The sequence below is a fragment of the Brassica napus genome, chromosome C3 (assembly GCF_020379485.1).
Source record: "Brassica napus cultivar Da-Ae chromosome C3, Da-Ae, whole genome shotgun sequence".
In the NCBI taxonomy this organism is placed as follows: Eukaryota; Viridiplantae; Streptophyta; class Magnoliopsida; order Brassicales; family Brassicaceae; genus Brassica; species Brassica napus.
This window is the reverse complement of record NC_063446.1, coordinates 27021526-27035088: the sequence shown is the minus strand read 5'-3', so window position 1 is coordinate 27035088 and position 13563 is coordinate 27021526. Positions and strand designations below refer to the sequence as shown.

At 34.8% G+C, this 13563-nt stretch overlaps 3 protein-coding genes and 1 non-coding gene across 5 annotated transcripts; 2 read left to right on the top strand and 2 right to left on the bottom strand.

Annotated features, from left to right (window-relative positions):
• The first annotated feature begins 55 nt into the window (after window positions 1-55).
• Window positions 56-1808, top strand: LOC125584496 (putative tRNA (cytidine(34)-2'-O)-methyltransferase). Its single transcript, XM_048753032.1, has 6 exons — window positions 56-513; window positions 642-710; window positions 783-841; window positions 990-1050; window positions 1141-1194; window positions 1352-1808. The coding sequence occupies exons 1-6, from the start codon at window positions 223-225 to the stop codon at window positions 1631-1633; spliced, it is 816 nt and encodes a 271-aa protein (XP_048608989.1). The 5' UTR covers window positions 56-222; the 3' UTR covers window positions 1634-1808.
• A 552-nt stretch (window positions 1809-2360) lies between these two features.
• On the top strand, window positions 2361-5997 carry LOC106389157 (chaperonin CPN60-like 2, mitochondrial). Its single transcript, XM_013829351.3, has 17 exons — window positions 2361-2550; window positions 2641-2662; window positions 2930-3061; window positions 3138-3297; window positions 3414-3589; window positions 3671-3766; window positions 3859-3963; window positions 4048-4134; window positions 4224-4394; window positions 4485-4553; window positions 4627-4704; window positions 4797-4892; window positions 4975-5074; window positions 5142-5245; window positions 5334-5439; window positions 5533-5611; window positions 5709-5997. Exons 1-17 carry the CDS (start codon window positions 2513-2515, stop codon window positions 5806-5808), a joined length of 1719 nt encoding a protein of 572 aa, XP_013684805.1. The 5' UTR covers window positions 2361-2512; the 3' UTR covers window positions 5809-5997.
• On the bottom strand, window positions 5940-13550 carry LOC125584495. Of its 2 annotated transcripts, none has more exons than XM_048753031.1 (2): window positions 6397-13550; window positions 5940-6193 (listed from the first exon to the last, which is right to left on the bottom strand). In XM_048753031.1, the coding sequence occupies exon 1, from the start codon at window positions 8084-8086 to the stop codon at window positions 6797-6799; it is 1290 nt and encodes a 429-aa protein (XP_048608988.1). In that variant the 5' UTR covers window positions 8087-13550; the 3' UTR covers window positions 5940-6193; window positions 6397-6796. The 2 variants fall into 2 exon arrangements, with proteins under 2 accessions (XP_048608988.1, XP_048608987.1); XM_048753030.1 differs by having other exon boundaries at window positions 6397-13548.
• Window positions 6385-6487, bottom strand: LOC125584915. Its single transcript, XR_007321818.1, has one exon. It is a non-coding gene; the product is annotated as a U6 spliceosomal RNA (small nuclear RNA).
• Window positions 13551-13563: the final 13 nt, after the last annotated feature.

The following is a 13563-nucleotide window of genomic DNA, read 5'->3' as shown; positions in this document are numbered from 1 at the left end:
GCTATGGTAATGCAGGGTGTTTCACTCAGTTATCAACTTGAAACATTAAAGATTGGTCTCGGACATGAACTAGGCATGAGATCAGACCAGGCATGGGGAAAGGTCTGAATAATAAATGGGCCTACATATTGGCAATTTGGGCCCAAATGATATTTGTTTCAAAGCGTGCTGTAAGCAACATTATCTGCGGAGGAAGGAAGGAAGTAGGTTGGCTGGGGAAGTATGGGGAGTTGCGGCCGGAGCAGTCTGAGCTTCTTTATAGCTTCAAGGCCGTTTCATCTCCGGCAACAGTCAAGTGACCGCCTCTTGCCTTCTCTTGGCTTAACTCATCTCAACCTTAAGCGCAGGCTGTCTCTCTCCATCACTTCATTTTCCACCAAGATTCTGTCTCCTCCTCCTCCTCCTCTCTCGGACAAGGACAAGAGAAGTAATGCCCTGCCGCGTGGGGCAGGAGAAGGAGTTAAAGAAGATGCGAGGAGTAAGCTTCTTCAAGTAGTCTTGGTCTCTCCTCAGGTTAGGCTCAATCACCAAGAAACACTGAACACATAAACGTTACTACTGCATTGTTTTGGTTTGGTAGTGGCGTCTTCAGACACTTGTGGCTTATATAGATATATACTCGTTGCTCCTTCCTTTGACAGATTCCTGGAAACACAGGTTGCATTGCAAGAACATGTGCTGCTTCAGCTGTTGGACTGCATTTAGTCGGGGTGCATTCATGTTATCCCCTTATATAATTGATTCATTGTTGCCAAGTGTTTATCTGATCTCTCCTGCTTCAGCCATTAGGTTTTCAAGTGGATGACGCCAAAGTAAAGCGAGCTGGTTTGGATTATTGGCCGTATCCCCCAACCTAGTTTTAGTTTCTTCTATACACACTTAAACTATGTTCTTTTTGTTTTGGTTCCTTCCCTTGCATAAGCATATCATTTGTTACTATTAATGGTTAGAGGTTGTGAGATTCATGCCCCTTAACTTAAAGCATTTAGCTTTGTGGTTGTCAAAGCGCACAGCTCATGGGCTGAGTTTCAAGAATATTTCAGGAAACAGGTTTCTCCATCACCTCAACACTACTACTTTCAGTTCCCTGGATATGTCTGATTTGACTTGACATGTATATATGTCTATTTTTTATATTAGGAGGGAGAGAAACGGATGATAGCTTTCACCAAAAGAGGAACAAAGATACATTCAGTAAGTTGCATGTCTCCTACACCTCACTGCGTTTCTTAGCAATAGCCATTTAGAAATTAGGTAACTGAAAAAATGGTTAGAAGAAAGTTGAAATGATCCATTGCATCAAGAGAGGATGGTGCTTTTGTTCTCAACTGTCACAACTTGATTGATGCAGGAATTTTCTTACAGAAGAGGTGATTACCTCCTGTTCGGGTCAGAGACAAGCGGTCTACCTCCTGAAGCGCTGTCAGACTGCAAAAGCGAGTTATATGGAGGTGGGACCATACGTATACCGATGGTGGAAACGTATGTGAGATGTTTGAATCTGTCGGTGAGTGTTGGTGTTGCTGTGTATGAAGCGTCTAGGCAACTTAACTATGAGCAAATTGAGTGTGCACCTGAAGGAGATTCTGTGAATGGTGAAGAACCATTGTTTGCAGATGATATTTTTGCCTGATGTATTGCCAAAAAAAAAAAGACTTCATCTTCAAGATAAAGACTACCTCTATCTTGGTCAATTTCTTAAGCTGATTATCTTTTTTATTATATCAAATCTCAAGTGTGGGGGGATGATAAAGTTTTCCAGTTTCGCAATTTTAGAAATAGAAGTAATCTTATTCTATTTTTTTCAATATCTGGCCTTTAAGGGTACATGGATCGAGCAACCAACAGTTATAGACTTTGCCAGACAACTCACTGACCCGAACAAGATATAAACAGTTAACAGACAGTTGTTAATGTGAACCAAACTGTTAGCAGTATAAATTATCAAATGAACTTGGGCTTAAGCCAATGGAGAAAGTGAAAGCAACAGCAGCAGCTCTGGTTCTACTTCAGAAAAATCCGTTACCATGGACACAAGCTCATAGAACGTAAGAACTAGGTAAGCTTAAGCTTTGTTTGTCCGAGAGCCCATGAACCTAGAAAGTAGAAACTTTAAAATTTCGTGTTGATTAGATGGATTCAACGAGAGCCATCTGATCAACACTGGTGCAATCTTGGAGGGTGCCATTAGCCGCCCTTATGTATGTGTTCCTTACACAAACATTCTAATGCCCCCACACAACAATATACTAATCATTTTGCCTGCGAGTGAGTTCTATAGTGATGTGGTTTGGGCCATTAGAATGCAAAATGGGCCTATGGAAGAACGAAAAAAACTAATCTTGGAGTTGCCGAAACAGAGCTGACCCACTAAGACGGAAAGTTCCAGACTTTTATTCTTTTTCTTTCCCCGACGAAACTATAATTCATTCCTGATCATCGTGTGATATAGTAAAAACCCTAAACCCTTTGAAGCCCCTCTTTGTCTGAATCTACTTCTCTGCCAGCGAAAATGTACAGAGTGCTGTCAAAGTTATCTTCTTCAATTGGGTACGTTTCACTCACTGACCTTATTCTGTTAACTTAACACTCTTGTCGATCAAATTCGAACTGATCTTTCTGGGTTTAATTGTCTTGCAGCTCCTCTACTTCCCGGAAACTGGTGAGTCTCCTGAACTTACTATAGATCTTATTTCAAGTTTGATTACCGCATTCCTGTTTGCAATCGAGATACTGCTAGAAATGTTGCATCAGTGATGCAATGAAACAAAAAGTTAGGGATTTGCATCTTAAAGTTTCTACCTTTAAGCTTCTACAATTTGCAAACGCTCTCTGTTTTAGTCGGTCCAAATGATGTTGAAGATCTTCTAGGTTCTAGCTTCAGTTATTTAATAAATGTATGTTTTGGTGTTCTCTCTTACCATGGAAGGTTTCTGGAAGGATAATAAGCAGCAGAAACTATGTGGCTAAGGACATCAGTTTTGGGGTTGGGGCTCGTGCTGCTATGTTGCAAGGTGTATCCGAGGTTGCTGAAGCTGTCAAAGTAACCATGGGCCCAAAGGTAGTTTATATTATTTCTTTTTTTTTTTCAGAAGGTTCATATCATCAATGCAGTGCAAATATCTTTATTGGTTTAGGGAAGGAATGTGATAATTGAGAGCAGTTATGGCGCACCAAAGATCACAAAGGATGGTGTCACCGTGGCCAAAAGCATTTCATTTGAGTCAAAAGCTAAGAACATGGGTGCTGAGCTCGTTAAACAGGTCGCTAATGCCACTAACAAGGTTGCTGGAGATGGTAAATTGACTTGATTCCCTCTCTTGATTCAGTTAAATATCTTGGATACGTTTTTACTACTTGAAAAAATGCAGAGACAGTCTTAATTTCTGTTTGCTTTCTTTTGTGTTGTAAAGGTACCACTTGTGCGACTGTTTTGACTCAGGCGATACTCACCGAAGGTTGCAAGTCGGTGGCTGCTGGTGTGAATGTGATGGATTTGCGTAGTGGCATAAACATGGCAATTGATGCGGTTGTCTCTGATTTGAAAAGCAGAGCTGTTATGATCAGCACCCCAGAAGAGATCACACAGGTGAATTTAAAATCAGGTTCATTGTCATGATTATAACCAGAAGTTGATCTCTTACTGCCATGGCATTTGTTATTTTGACAGGTTGCTACTATATCTGCAAACGGAGAGCGTGAGATTGGGGAATTAATTGCAAGAGCCATGGAGAAAGTTGGAAAGGAAGGAGTTATCACTGTTGCTGTAAGCTTTTTGCTCTCTCATGCCTTGCTATTAGATCAGATAATGATTGACTTATCGCTATATATCTCATCATCGTTTCTTAAACTACTCAGGATGGGAATACTTTAGAGAACGAGCTAGAAGTAGTGGAAGGAATGAAGCTAGCCAGAGGTTACATCTCTCCTTACTTCATCACAGATGAGAAGACTCAGAAATGCGTAAGTTCATCATATCTTTCTCTTTGGTCTGATATGTGAAGGCAAGGAATGGTTTTTAGACTAAATATGCTTTTTTTTTTCCAGGAGCTTGAGAATCCCATCATCCTCATTCACGAGAAGAAGGTTTCAGACATGAACTCGCTGTTGAAAGTTCTAGAGGCAGCTGTGAAGGTAATACCTTCCCTTGATTACCTATTATTAGAATTTTTCTATTAAAAAGTGCCGCTCACTTGTTTCTCTTATCGATTGTGGTTGTGCAGAGCAGCAGGCCACTTCTTGTTGTAGCAGAAGATGTAGAGAGTGATGCATTAGCTATGCTGATTCTCAACAAGCATCATGCTGGGCTTAAGGTTTGCGCTATCAAGGCTCCAGGTTTTGGTGACAACAGGAAAGCAAGCTTAGATGATCTTGCAGTTCTTACTGGTGCAGAGGTAAAAGTGTCTCAAGAAACAACATGTACTTATGTTTGTCTCACGTTTGTTTTTTTTTTTCATTTTCTAACTCAAGTGGTTTATACACAGGTTATCTCTGAGGAGCGTGGTCTAACTCTTGACAAAATTCGTCCTGAATTACTTGGAACTGCGAAGAAGGTAAGAGGAGAAAATATATGTATTAGAGTTTCTGCTTTAGATCCGAATCTAATAAGAAGTTTTTTTCAATAAGGTCACTATCTCTCGTGATGATACTCTCATCCTGCACGGTGGTGGCGACAAGAAGCTGATAGAAGAAAGATGTGAAGAGGTAATATGAATGTTTCTTACACTGTCTCTTTCATGAATTTTGCTCATTGTATTACAGTAAAAGCTAATTCATTTCATCCTCATGCTGAACAGTTAAGGTCAGCAAACGAGAAGAGCACATCCACATTTGATAAAGAGAAAACGCAAGAACGACTCTCAAAACTATCAGGTGGTGTTGCAGTCTTCAAGGTTAGTCAATCACTCATCAATCAGTTTTTTTTAAACTCTTTACATGGTGAAGTAGCTGATGTATGTCTGGTTCTTACATTAGGTGGGAGGAGCAAGTGAAGCTGAAGTTGGGGAAAGAAAAGACAGAGTCACTGATGCTTTGAATGCTACAAGAGCAGCCGTAGAAGAAGGCATCATACCTGGTAAGTAAATACTGTTATCTGTTTCTCTCTATACTTCCTCTAATTGCTTCTTTCATGTTGCTTTTAGGTGGTGGTGTGGCTCTGCTATACGCTACAAAGGCTTTAGACAACCTTGAAACTCAAAACGAGGATCAAAGAAGAGGTGTTCAGATAGTTCAGAATGCTCTCAAGGTTTTAATCTCTTAACTTCTTCCAATGAAAAACCTTTTTAGTCCAAAAACTGTGAAACCGTGACAAAGAAGTTTGTGATTTTGTACAGGCTCCTGCATTGACAATAGCTGCAAATGCTGGTTACGATGGTTCTTTAGTGGTCGGCAAGTTATTAGAGCAAGACGATTGCAATTTCGGTTTCGATGCTTCTAAAGGTGGGAGTGAGATTGTCTTTTTTTGAACATCCCAAAAGCGCAAACTTCATCAGACTCTGAATGTTTTCTGTCTTTTTTTTTTGTTTTGTGTAGGTTCGTATGTTGATATGGTGAAAGCTGGAATCATAGACCCGGTTAAGGTTATCAAAACCGCCTTAACCGATGCTGCTAGGTAAGAAGAGAGAGTCTCCAAAACTCTTAACTGTTCTTGTTTCTTTAGAAGTAAAACTAAGTTATGATTCATGGTGTGTTTGTTTCTTGTATCGCAGCGTTTCTTTGCTATTGACAACAACAGAGGCCTCAGTGCTTGTGAAGGCAGAGGAGAAAACTCAAAAGCATGTCCCTGATATGGCTGGTATGGGCATGTGATGTGTCGCCCTTCTCTACAAAATAACATTCAAAGCTCTCTCTTTTTGATGTTTTGTTTGTTTCCTTTACAAAGTTGTTAACTTTCTTCGATTTAAATTGGTTACAAAGTTGCAAACTTTCTTTGATCTAAATTAGTTGCAAAGTTGTAAACTTTATTCGATTTAAAGTGGTGGGTCATTTAGTTATAAACTTTGTGGAGTGAAAACCATCCTGTGGTGGTCGTGTATATCGAAGATTTGATTTTAAAACAAGCAAAGCAACAGACTGTTTTTTGTTTTAATTTCATTCAGAACCTCTGTTTCCACTGGAGTTTAAAGCCCAACCGTTTTAATCAAAGCAAGGATATGTACTTCATTGGTTGACAGCATCTTCCCGACCATGAGAACTGCAACAATGACCACGACACCATGTCGGATTGTTTTAAGCGTATATTATTTCAAAACTGAACGAACGAACTATTGTAAAATCACACATTGTAAAGAAACGAAACCCAGAAGAAGAAAACGCAGGAAACGCTAAAACTGAAACACAGAAGAACAGATGAAGAAGAAACCGATTTGAAAAAAAAAGATCAAAAAAAATTTGGACCATTTCTCGATTTGTGCGTGTCATCCTTGCGCAGGGGCCATGCTAATCTTCTCTGTATCGTTCCAATTTTATCGGATGTCCCCGAAGGGACAATCATCTTAGTGACTCCAAAGGCAAGATGATGGAGGCTCTGATACCAAATTATTTTCGAGTTTTGTATTTGTTTTTTCTGCTATTCAGAGACGAAGTCTCAACAGAAGGGTTAGATAACCAAATTATACAAACTCGCTTAAGTCTTATTATTCATCGATGCCTTATGCATCTTTTTATATTACAACGGAGACATTACTAAAGATAAGAAGATAAGATCGAAATCTTATCTCGGCCAATAAAAAGAAAAAGATAAGATTACATTATTGATTTTTCTAAGTGGTTACGAGTGGTTGCCGACCTATTTTCCTCACATGTTTATTGCCTTTGTCGGTGTTGCTTCGTCTTCTATTATTGGATCATCACTAGAGTCTTCTTGGGCCTTTTCTTCTTGGGCTTCCTCGGATTTGTCTGTACAGATCGAGCATTTGTGTTTTTCGTTGATCTTGTCCTGTAGCTGGCTTTGAATGAGTAGTCTACACATTGTTTGATGATATTGCAGACTTTTGATGATCCCATTGTCCCATATTTTGTAGACTATCGGGCCTATAATTTCTTGGATGTCGAATTCTTTGGTTGATTTGGTGAGTAAAAGTGTTGAGTCGGATTTGTAGTTGAGTCGGAAGAAGTCGTTCATGTAGACAAGTTTTCTGAGTATTCCTATGGTTAATTCAGCATCGACTAGAACCAGGTCGTCTTCATCGTAGTGAATGTTTGCTGCACCATCTTTGGTTGGATATTGCTCGTTACTAATCCCCATTATTATTAATTTGATTGCTGGGCAGCTTAATCCTGTTTGGTTGAGTTCTGGGTGGTTGCTATAATACTGAAGAAATACTTCCTTTCCTTTAGCATATCCTGAAAAATACCTTGAAATAGCTGTTTTTAATCCGATCGGGAAGTGTTTTAGTTGGTAATCGGGTTTTCGTATATAAAGGGTTTCTATAAGTCCATATTCATGGAGGTTTTTTGTAAGTATTGGGTCTGCTTCGGGAAGTACCACTGCTTTTGGGCCAAGGCCTTGATGGTTTTTTGGGTATATATGTTTGTAGATGGTTTTTTCTGGGTAGGTATTTATTTCTTCGAAGTATTCGAGAAATTTTTCCTTGGTTAGTTTTATTTGTTCAAGGATGGCTTGGGTAGTGTCTATTTTGGCAATGGTAGGAATTTTTCCGATAGGAGTGAGTCTGGTTACGGGTTGTAGCTGAGTTCGTCCTCCTCCAAGAAGAAGTTGATCCTTGAAAGAAGTGGCTATTCCTTTTTGTTTCTGAGCCGAGTCGTCGAGTGCCTGTTTTGCGTCTTCAAGGTTGCCATAGCTTTTATGAGTGATATTTCTCCCTGTGATAAATTGTGCGGCCTTATGCCATTCATCGTATATTCCACGCATTGGGCCGTTGAAGATAACATAATATTTATGTGGTTTTTTAGTAGCTGGGCTTGTAGGCTGGCTTTCTGGTAATATTATTGTTTCACTGTTTTGGGTTTGATTTTTTAGTGTTTGGACAGTTGCTTCAAGTTGGGTAATTTCGTCTTGGAGTTTTTGGAGGTTGTCTTTTTTCTGTTTGATAGTATTTTCCATCATCTTTATCACTGAGTCCATGGTTCCTGTCAAATATTGCCAAAGTGGCTAATTATTGTCCGAAGACTGTTTGTTTTGTTGATAATCTTTACCAATTATCGATGGTTGATCTTTTATCCTCAAGATCATGAGTTATTTATTAAAATATTTTAATAAATTGAATCAGTCTTTCGACTGTTGATTTCGATATTCTCGTGTAAGAGAATCTGCTATAGAATTGAGTTCTCCTTTTATGTAGACTGGTATATATGAATATTGAGATAATTGCATTTGCCATCGAATAAGCCTTCCCTGATTATAGTTTGCTTTTATATTATACTTCTGAAATCCTATTAAATATTTTGAATCAGTTCTTAGGTAAAAGGTTATTGGTCTTAAATCTATTTGCCATTTTTTAAAAGCTTTTATAGCTGCTAATGTCTCTAGTTCATGGATTGGGTAATTTTGTTGAGTTGCTGTAAATGTTCCACTATTATATTTAACTAGTTTTTCTTGTTTTAGACTTGTTATCTGAGTAATCGATTCTTTTAATTTTTCTGGTTTCTCTAAGGCTCTATTAGTTAAAGCTGTAAGAGTTGCTCCCCAATGTGTAATGCATGCGTCTGTTGACACTATTAGAATGTCATTATCAGTCGGGTTATATAATTCTGGTAAATTTTTACACATTTCTTTTAATTTTTTTACTGTTTGACTGTCTTTTTCTTCCCACTTCCATGGTACCTTTTCTGATATTTTTTCTTGTAATGATTTTCGTTCTTTAGCTAGATTTTTAAAGAAACCTTGTTCTGATAAATAGTTAAGATTTCCTAAGAATCTTTGAATTTGTTTTCTGTCTTCTAGTTTATTTGGAAACTCATAAATTTTTTCTAATATATGTTTTTGTGCGGATATTTTTCCTTCGCTAGTTATTTCTAACCCTAAGAATTCAATTTTTGTTTTTAATATCTGTGCTTTCTTTTTACTTAATACTACTCCTTTCTCTTTACATCTTTCTAGTATTTTATAGACTTTTTCTAAATGGTCATTTTCATCATTTTTTGTGAATATTATAATATCATCAATATATACTGAACTAAATTCTTCATATCCAATCAAATTGTTATCCATAAATTGTTGAAAAATCCCTGGTGCTTGTTTTAAACCAAAAGGTAAAACATTCCATTCAAAATGTTTTTGAGGTGGACAAGTAAATGCCGTTAGTGGTTTTGTATTTTCATGGAGACGTATTTGCCAATATCCTGATTTTGCATCTAATGCGGAGAAAAATTTTGCTCCCCTAAGTTTTTTAATTAGAAATTCTTTTCGTGGTAGGTTTTGAGCGTTTCCAATAGTTGCTTCATTAATTTTTCTATAGTCTATTACCATTCTTCGTTTTCCTCGTTTTTGCTCGTTATGGTTATTAACATAAAAGGCTGGTGACGAATGAGGACTATAACTTTCTCTTATCAGTCCTTTGCTAAGTAATAACTTTGTTTCTTCTTTAAATTCATTTACGTCCTGTTCAGTATATGTCATTTTGTAGTTTACTCTAATTTCTTTATTTGGGTCTTTTAGTTTTATTTCTATTAAAAGATTATTTGTATTTTTTATGTCTAATGGATCTTCACTGCAAACCTCGTCAAGTTTATCTGTTACCATTTTATTGCTTATTATTTTTAATATTACATTATTTATGTTATTTATTATTAATAATCTTTTTGAATTATATATAGGTATTTTTATTTCTTCCTTCTTCTGGTTCTTTAGTTTTGGACATGTAAGTGTTATATGTTTTAGATGTTGACAAAAAGGTCTGTATAATTTTAGAAAGTTGTTCCCTAGTAAAAAGGGTAGTCCTGTATCGTGTTTGTATATGCTTGGAATAATAAATATTTTGTTCATTATTTTTATTTTTATTAGGAATGCTGCATATTTTAATTCATGTTGACTTTTATCTGCAACTGTAATTTTAATTGGTTTTGGTAACTTTTTCCATGTTTCCTTGCTCAACATTTTTTCTTGAGCAATACAAAGGGTTGCTCCTGAATCTATATATGCTAGGGTTTGTTTCTTAGTTTCTTCGATTTCTATTTTTATGAATGTACTATTCGGATTCATCTGATGATCTATTATAACTGGATTCTGATGATTCTGAATCAGTAATGATTTTATAACAGTATTCTATTTCGCTATCTGATGATTCAATGGGTTCTAGCCCTATTTGATTTGCCAAATTTAAGTATTTAATCTCTTTTTTATAGTTTTTTCTTTTTGGGCATTCATTAGCATAATGTCCAATTTCTTGACATAACCAACATTTGCAATTTTTCTTTCCCTGCGGACAATATTTTTTATCAAATTTTTTCTTAAAATATTTTTTATTTTTATATTTATCATTCCATCTCTTTTTTTGTGGTTTATAATATTTATTATTGTATTTAAATCTTCTTTTATTATAACTCTTATAATATTTTGGTTTATATTTTCTACGTTTTTTATATTTCTCTGGTTCACAGCCAAATCTTTGTGGTATATCTTCATATTTATCGCAGCATAGGTTAAATGGTCTTTTCGATTTTTTAAGTTCTTGTTTTTGAATACATAAATTTCTTATATAGTCTCTTAATGATTTTATTATTCCTCCTAAGGAGTTTGCTACTAATCCTTCTGTTTTATTTTCTTTAAATTTCTTGCTAATGGTTTCGTTAAATGGTTGAGGTAATTTTTGGATAAATATATCCATGTATTTTTCGTAATCTTCATGAGGTAGTTGATAATAATATGATTCATACTGACATATAAATTCGTTTAGATAGCATATATCACATATCTCTATATTATTTAATACATGCCTTACCTTCATTATTTGATCTTCATCTTCATTAGTTTGTACATTTCCTAAGAGATTTAATCCTCCGAGGAATTGTTGATTAAGCGTTTCGACAATCGCTATTAGGATATCATTATGCGTTCTGTAAGTATTAATTGGCATTTTCCCGGTGTCTTTTAAACTAGCTAAAAAGGTAAAAACCATTCCTGTGGTTCTATATATGAGTAGATTTAGATAACTTTCTGCATTTAATTTTGAAATTGATTCATCAAGTTGTAATTGTATTTGATGTTCAGCAACCCAAGTGTGAAGTCTAGCTTTTCCTTCTTGTTGTTGTACACAATCTAGATCAAGAAGGTCGTCTCTCATTTCTTTTGGTTTAAATTGTTTATATTTTTCGTATTTTTCATATTTATCATCTATTGTTTTAAAATATCCTTTTTTATTTTTAATCTTTTCAATCTCATTTTTTGATTTTTCTTCTTTATTTAATTTTTCTTCTGGCTTTAACCCACTACCCCCCTCTTCAAGAGGATGCAAGAGCTTCTTATCGGGTTCATCTTCTGAGGAGTTGTCAATAATTACTTCATTCTCTTCCATAACTGGATTATCTAGTAATGTTATCTGTTTCATCATTTCTCTTAATTCATCCATACTTTCATTTATATTACTCATCTTCCTACTCTTATTATACTAGTTGCAGCTACTGGTTGTCGAAAATCTTTATTTTTTATAAAATATTTTTCTAATTCTTCTATAGTTATGCATTTATGTTTTTCTGACTCCTCTAATCTATGTTTAAGCTCACCTAGTTCTTCTACTTGTCTATCATTTAATTGCTTGTAGTTGTTTATATTTTCTTTGAGTTTTTCATTTGTTTGTTGCATCTTATTTAAATCATTGTTTAGTTTTTCTTCTATATTTTGTATTTTTTCAAGTATTATTTTTATTTGATCGCCAATTTTTTCAGTCATAATTTTTCAGTGAGTTTATTCATTATTTTAGTTAAATTACTTACTGTTTTTAATAAATCATCTAATTCCTGTAATCTATCAAGTTCATCTAAAATTTTTATTTCACTTTTTATATCATCAAGACTTTCTTGTATCTTAATTTGATTTATTGATATGTTACTCAACATTTCGGTATGATTATTTAAAACTCCACATATGATTCGTAGTGAATGACTAATCTTTTGTTCTTCTTTTATGTTTGCTCCTAAATTATATTCAGTATTTTCTGCCATATTTCTTTGTATTGGTATAATTCTTTCTTTATATGGTATTCCTGGTATAGAATATAATTCTGGATGATGCTCTACAGTTTGTTCCATAATTTTATCCATTTTTATAACTTTTGATATTCTTCTATTATTTTGATTTTGTTTAAATTAATATTAATTATATCTTTTTCCATCTTGTTGAAATTGGTTGCTCTTCCATTATTTTTATTTATGATTTTACATATTTCAGTAAAATATTTGCTTCTTTTGTCTGTGACTTCTTTAGATTTTTCTTTGTCTCTTGCCTTTTTTATTTGGGACGTTTGCATTTTTTGTCTAATTTTTACTAAAGTCTATTATCTAAGTCCATAAGGGAATTTTCTAATCTATTTAGTTTGATATTTATTGTTTCTAATTCTTTTTCTCGATGATTATTACTTACTCTTGTTGCACTCGTGCTTGGTTCAATAAATCTTTCATTCGAGTTTCTTGGTTTAGAAACAGATGGTCTCCGTTCAATCAGTCTTTTGTCCCTTTTAGTTATCGCCTGATTTGGTTTTTCTAGTTTAATAATTGGACTAAATAAGTTGTCAATATGTATCCCTTCAGAATTGGCATTATAACTTACACTATGGGATGAATTACTTAGTGCGTAATTTATTTTATATGATATTGAAAACGGGTGATTTCCTTCTTTGAATAAATCAATTCTTTTGAAGTCATAATTTACTAGCATGGATTTATCAAGGTCGCTGTCTAATAAAGATAAAGTTGTTTGGAGAGTAACATCAAATTTTACTTTTCCAAATTTTAGATTGCATGCTCCAGAGGCTATTATTTTATCTTGATCATCATTTATTCTATCATCTATTAATTCAAGGTCCATAGGGGTATCTATGCTTTCTCGAAATAATCCTTTTATTATTATCTGAATAGTATTTATATTTATATATTTTATTGAGGATTTTATTTTGGAATCTTTAATCTTCTTTAATCGTTCATTTATTTGTTCTTTATTGACTAATGATAAGGCGACTGTGCCAGCTGCCTCATCTATTGGAATAGGTACTTCACCCATCATAATTCCATAGAAAATATTATTTTTCCTAAATATTTTTGCAAAAGGATTATTTTTATTTTTAAAATTAGTTTTTTCTGATATATCAAAATTCTCTTTTTCAATTAGAGACCTATCGATCAATATATCTTGAAAGAAACTTTTTTCGTTATCAATGTTTTTTATTACTTCCATTGTTTGGTTATCAAGTGTTTCGAGGGCCATAAGTTAATAGAATTACTCAAAATAGCTCTGATTTAAAGTTGAATTAGATTCGTACCCGTCATTTAGTGGATGATGGAGGCTCTGATACCCAGAAAATTGAATTACTCGAACGAACTATTGTAAAATCACACATTGTAAAGAAACGAAACCCAGAAGAAGAAAACGCAGGAAACGCTAAAACTGAA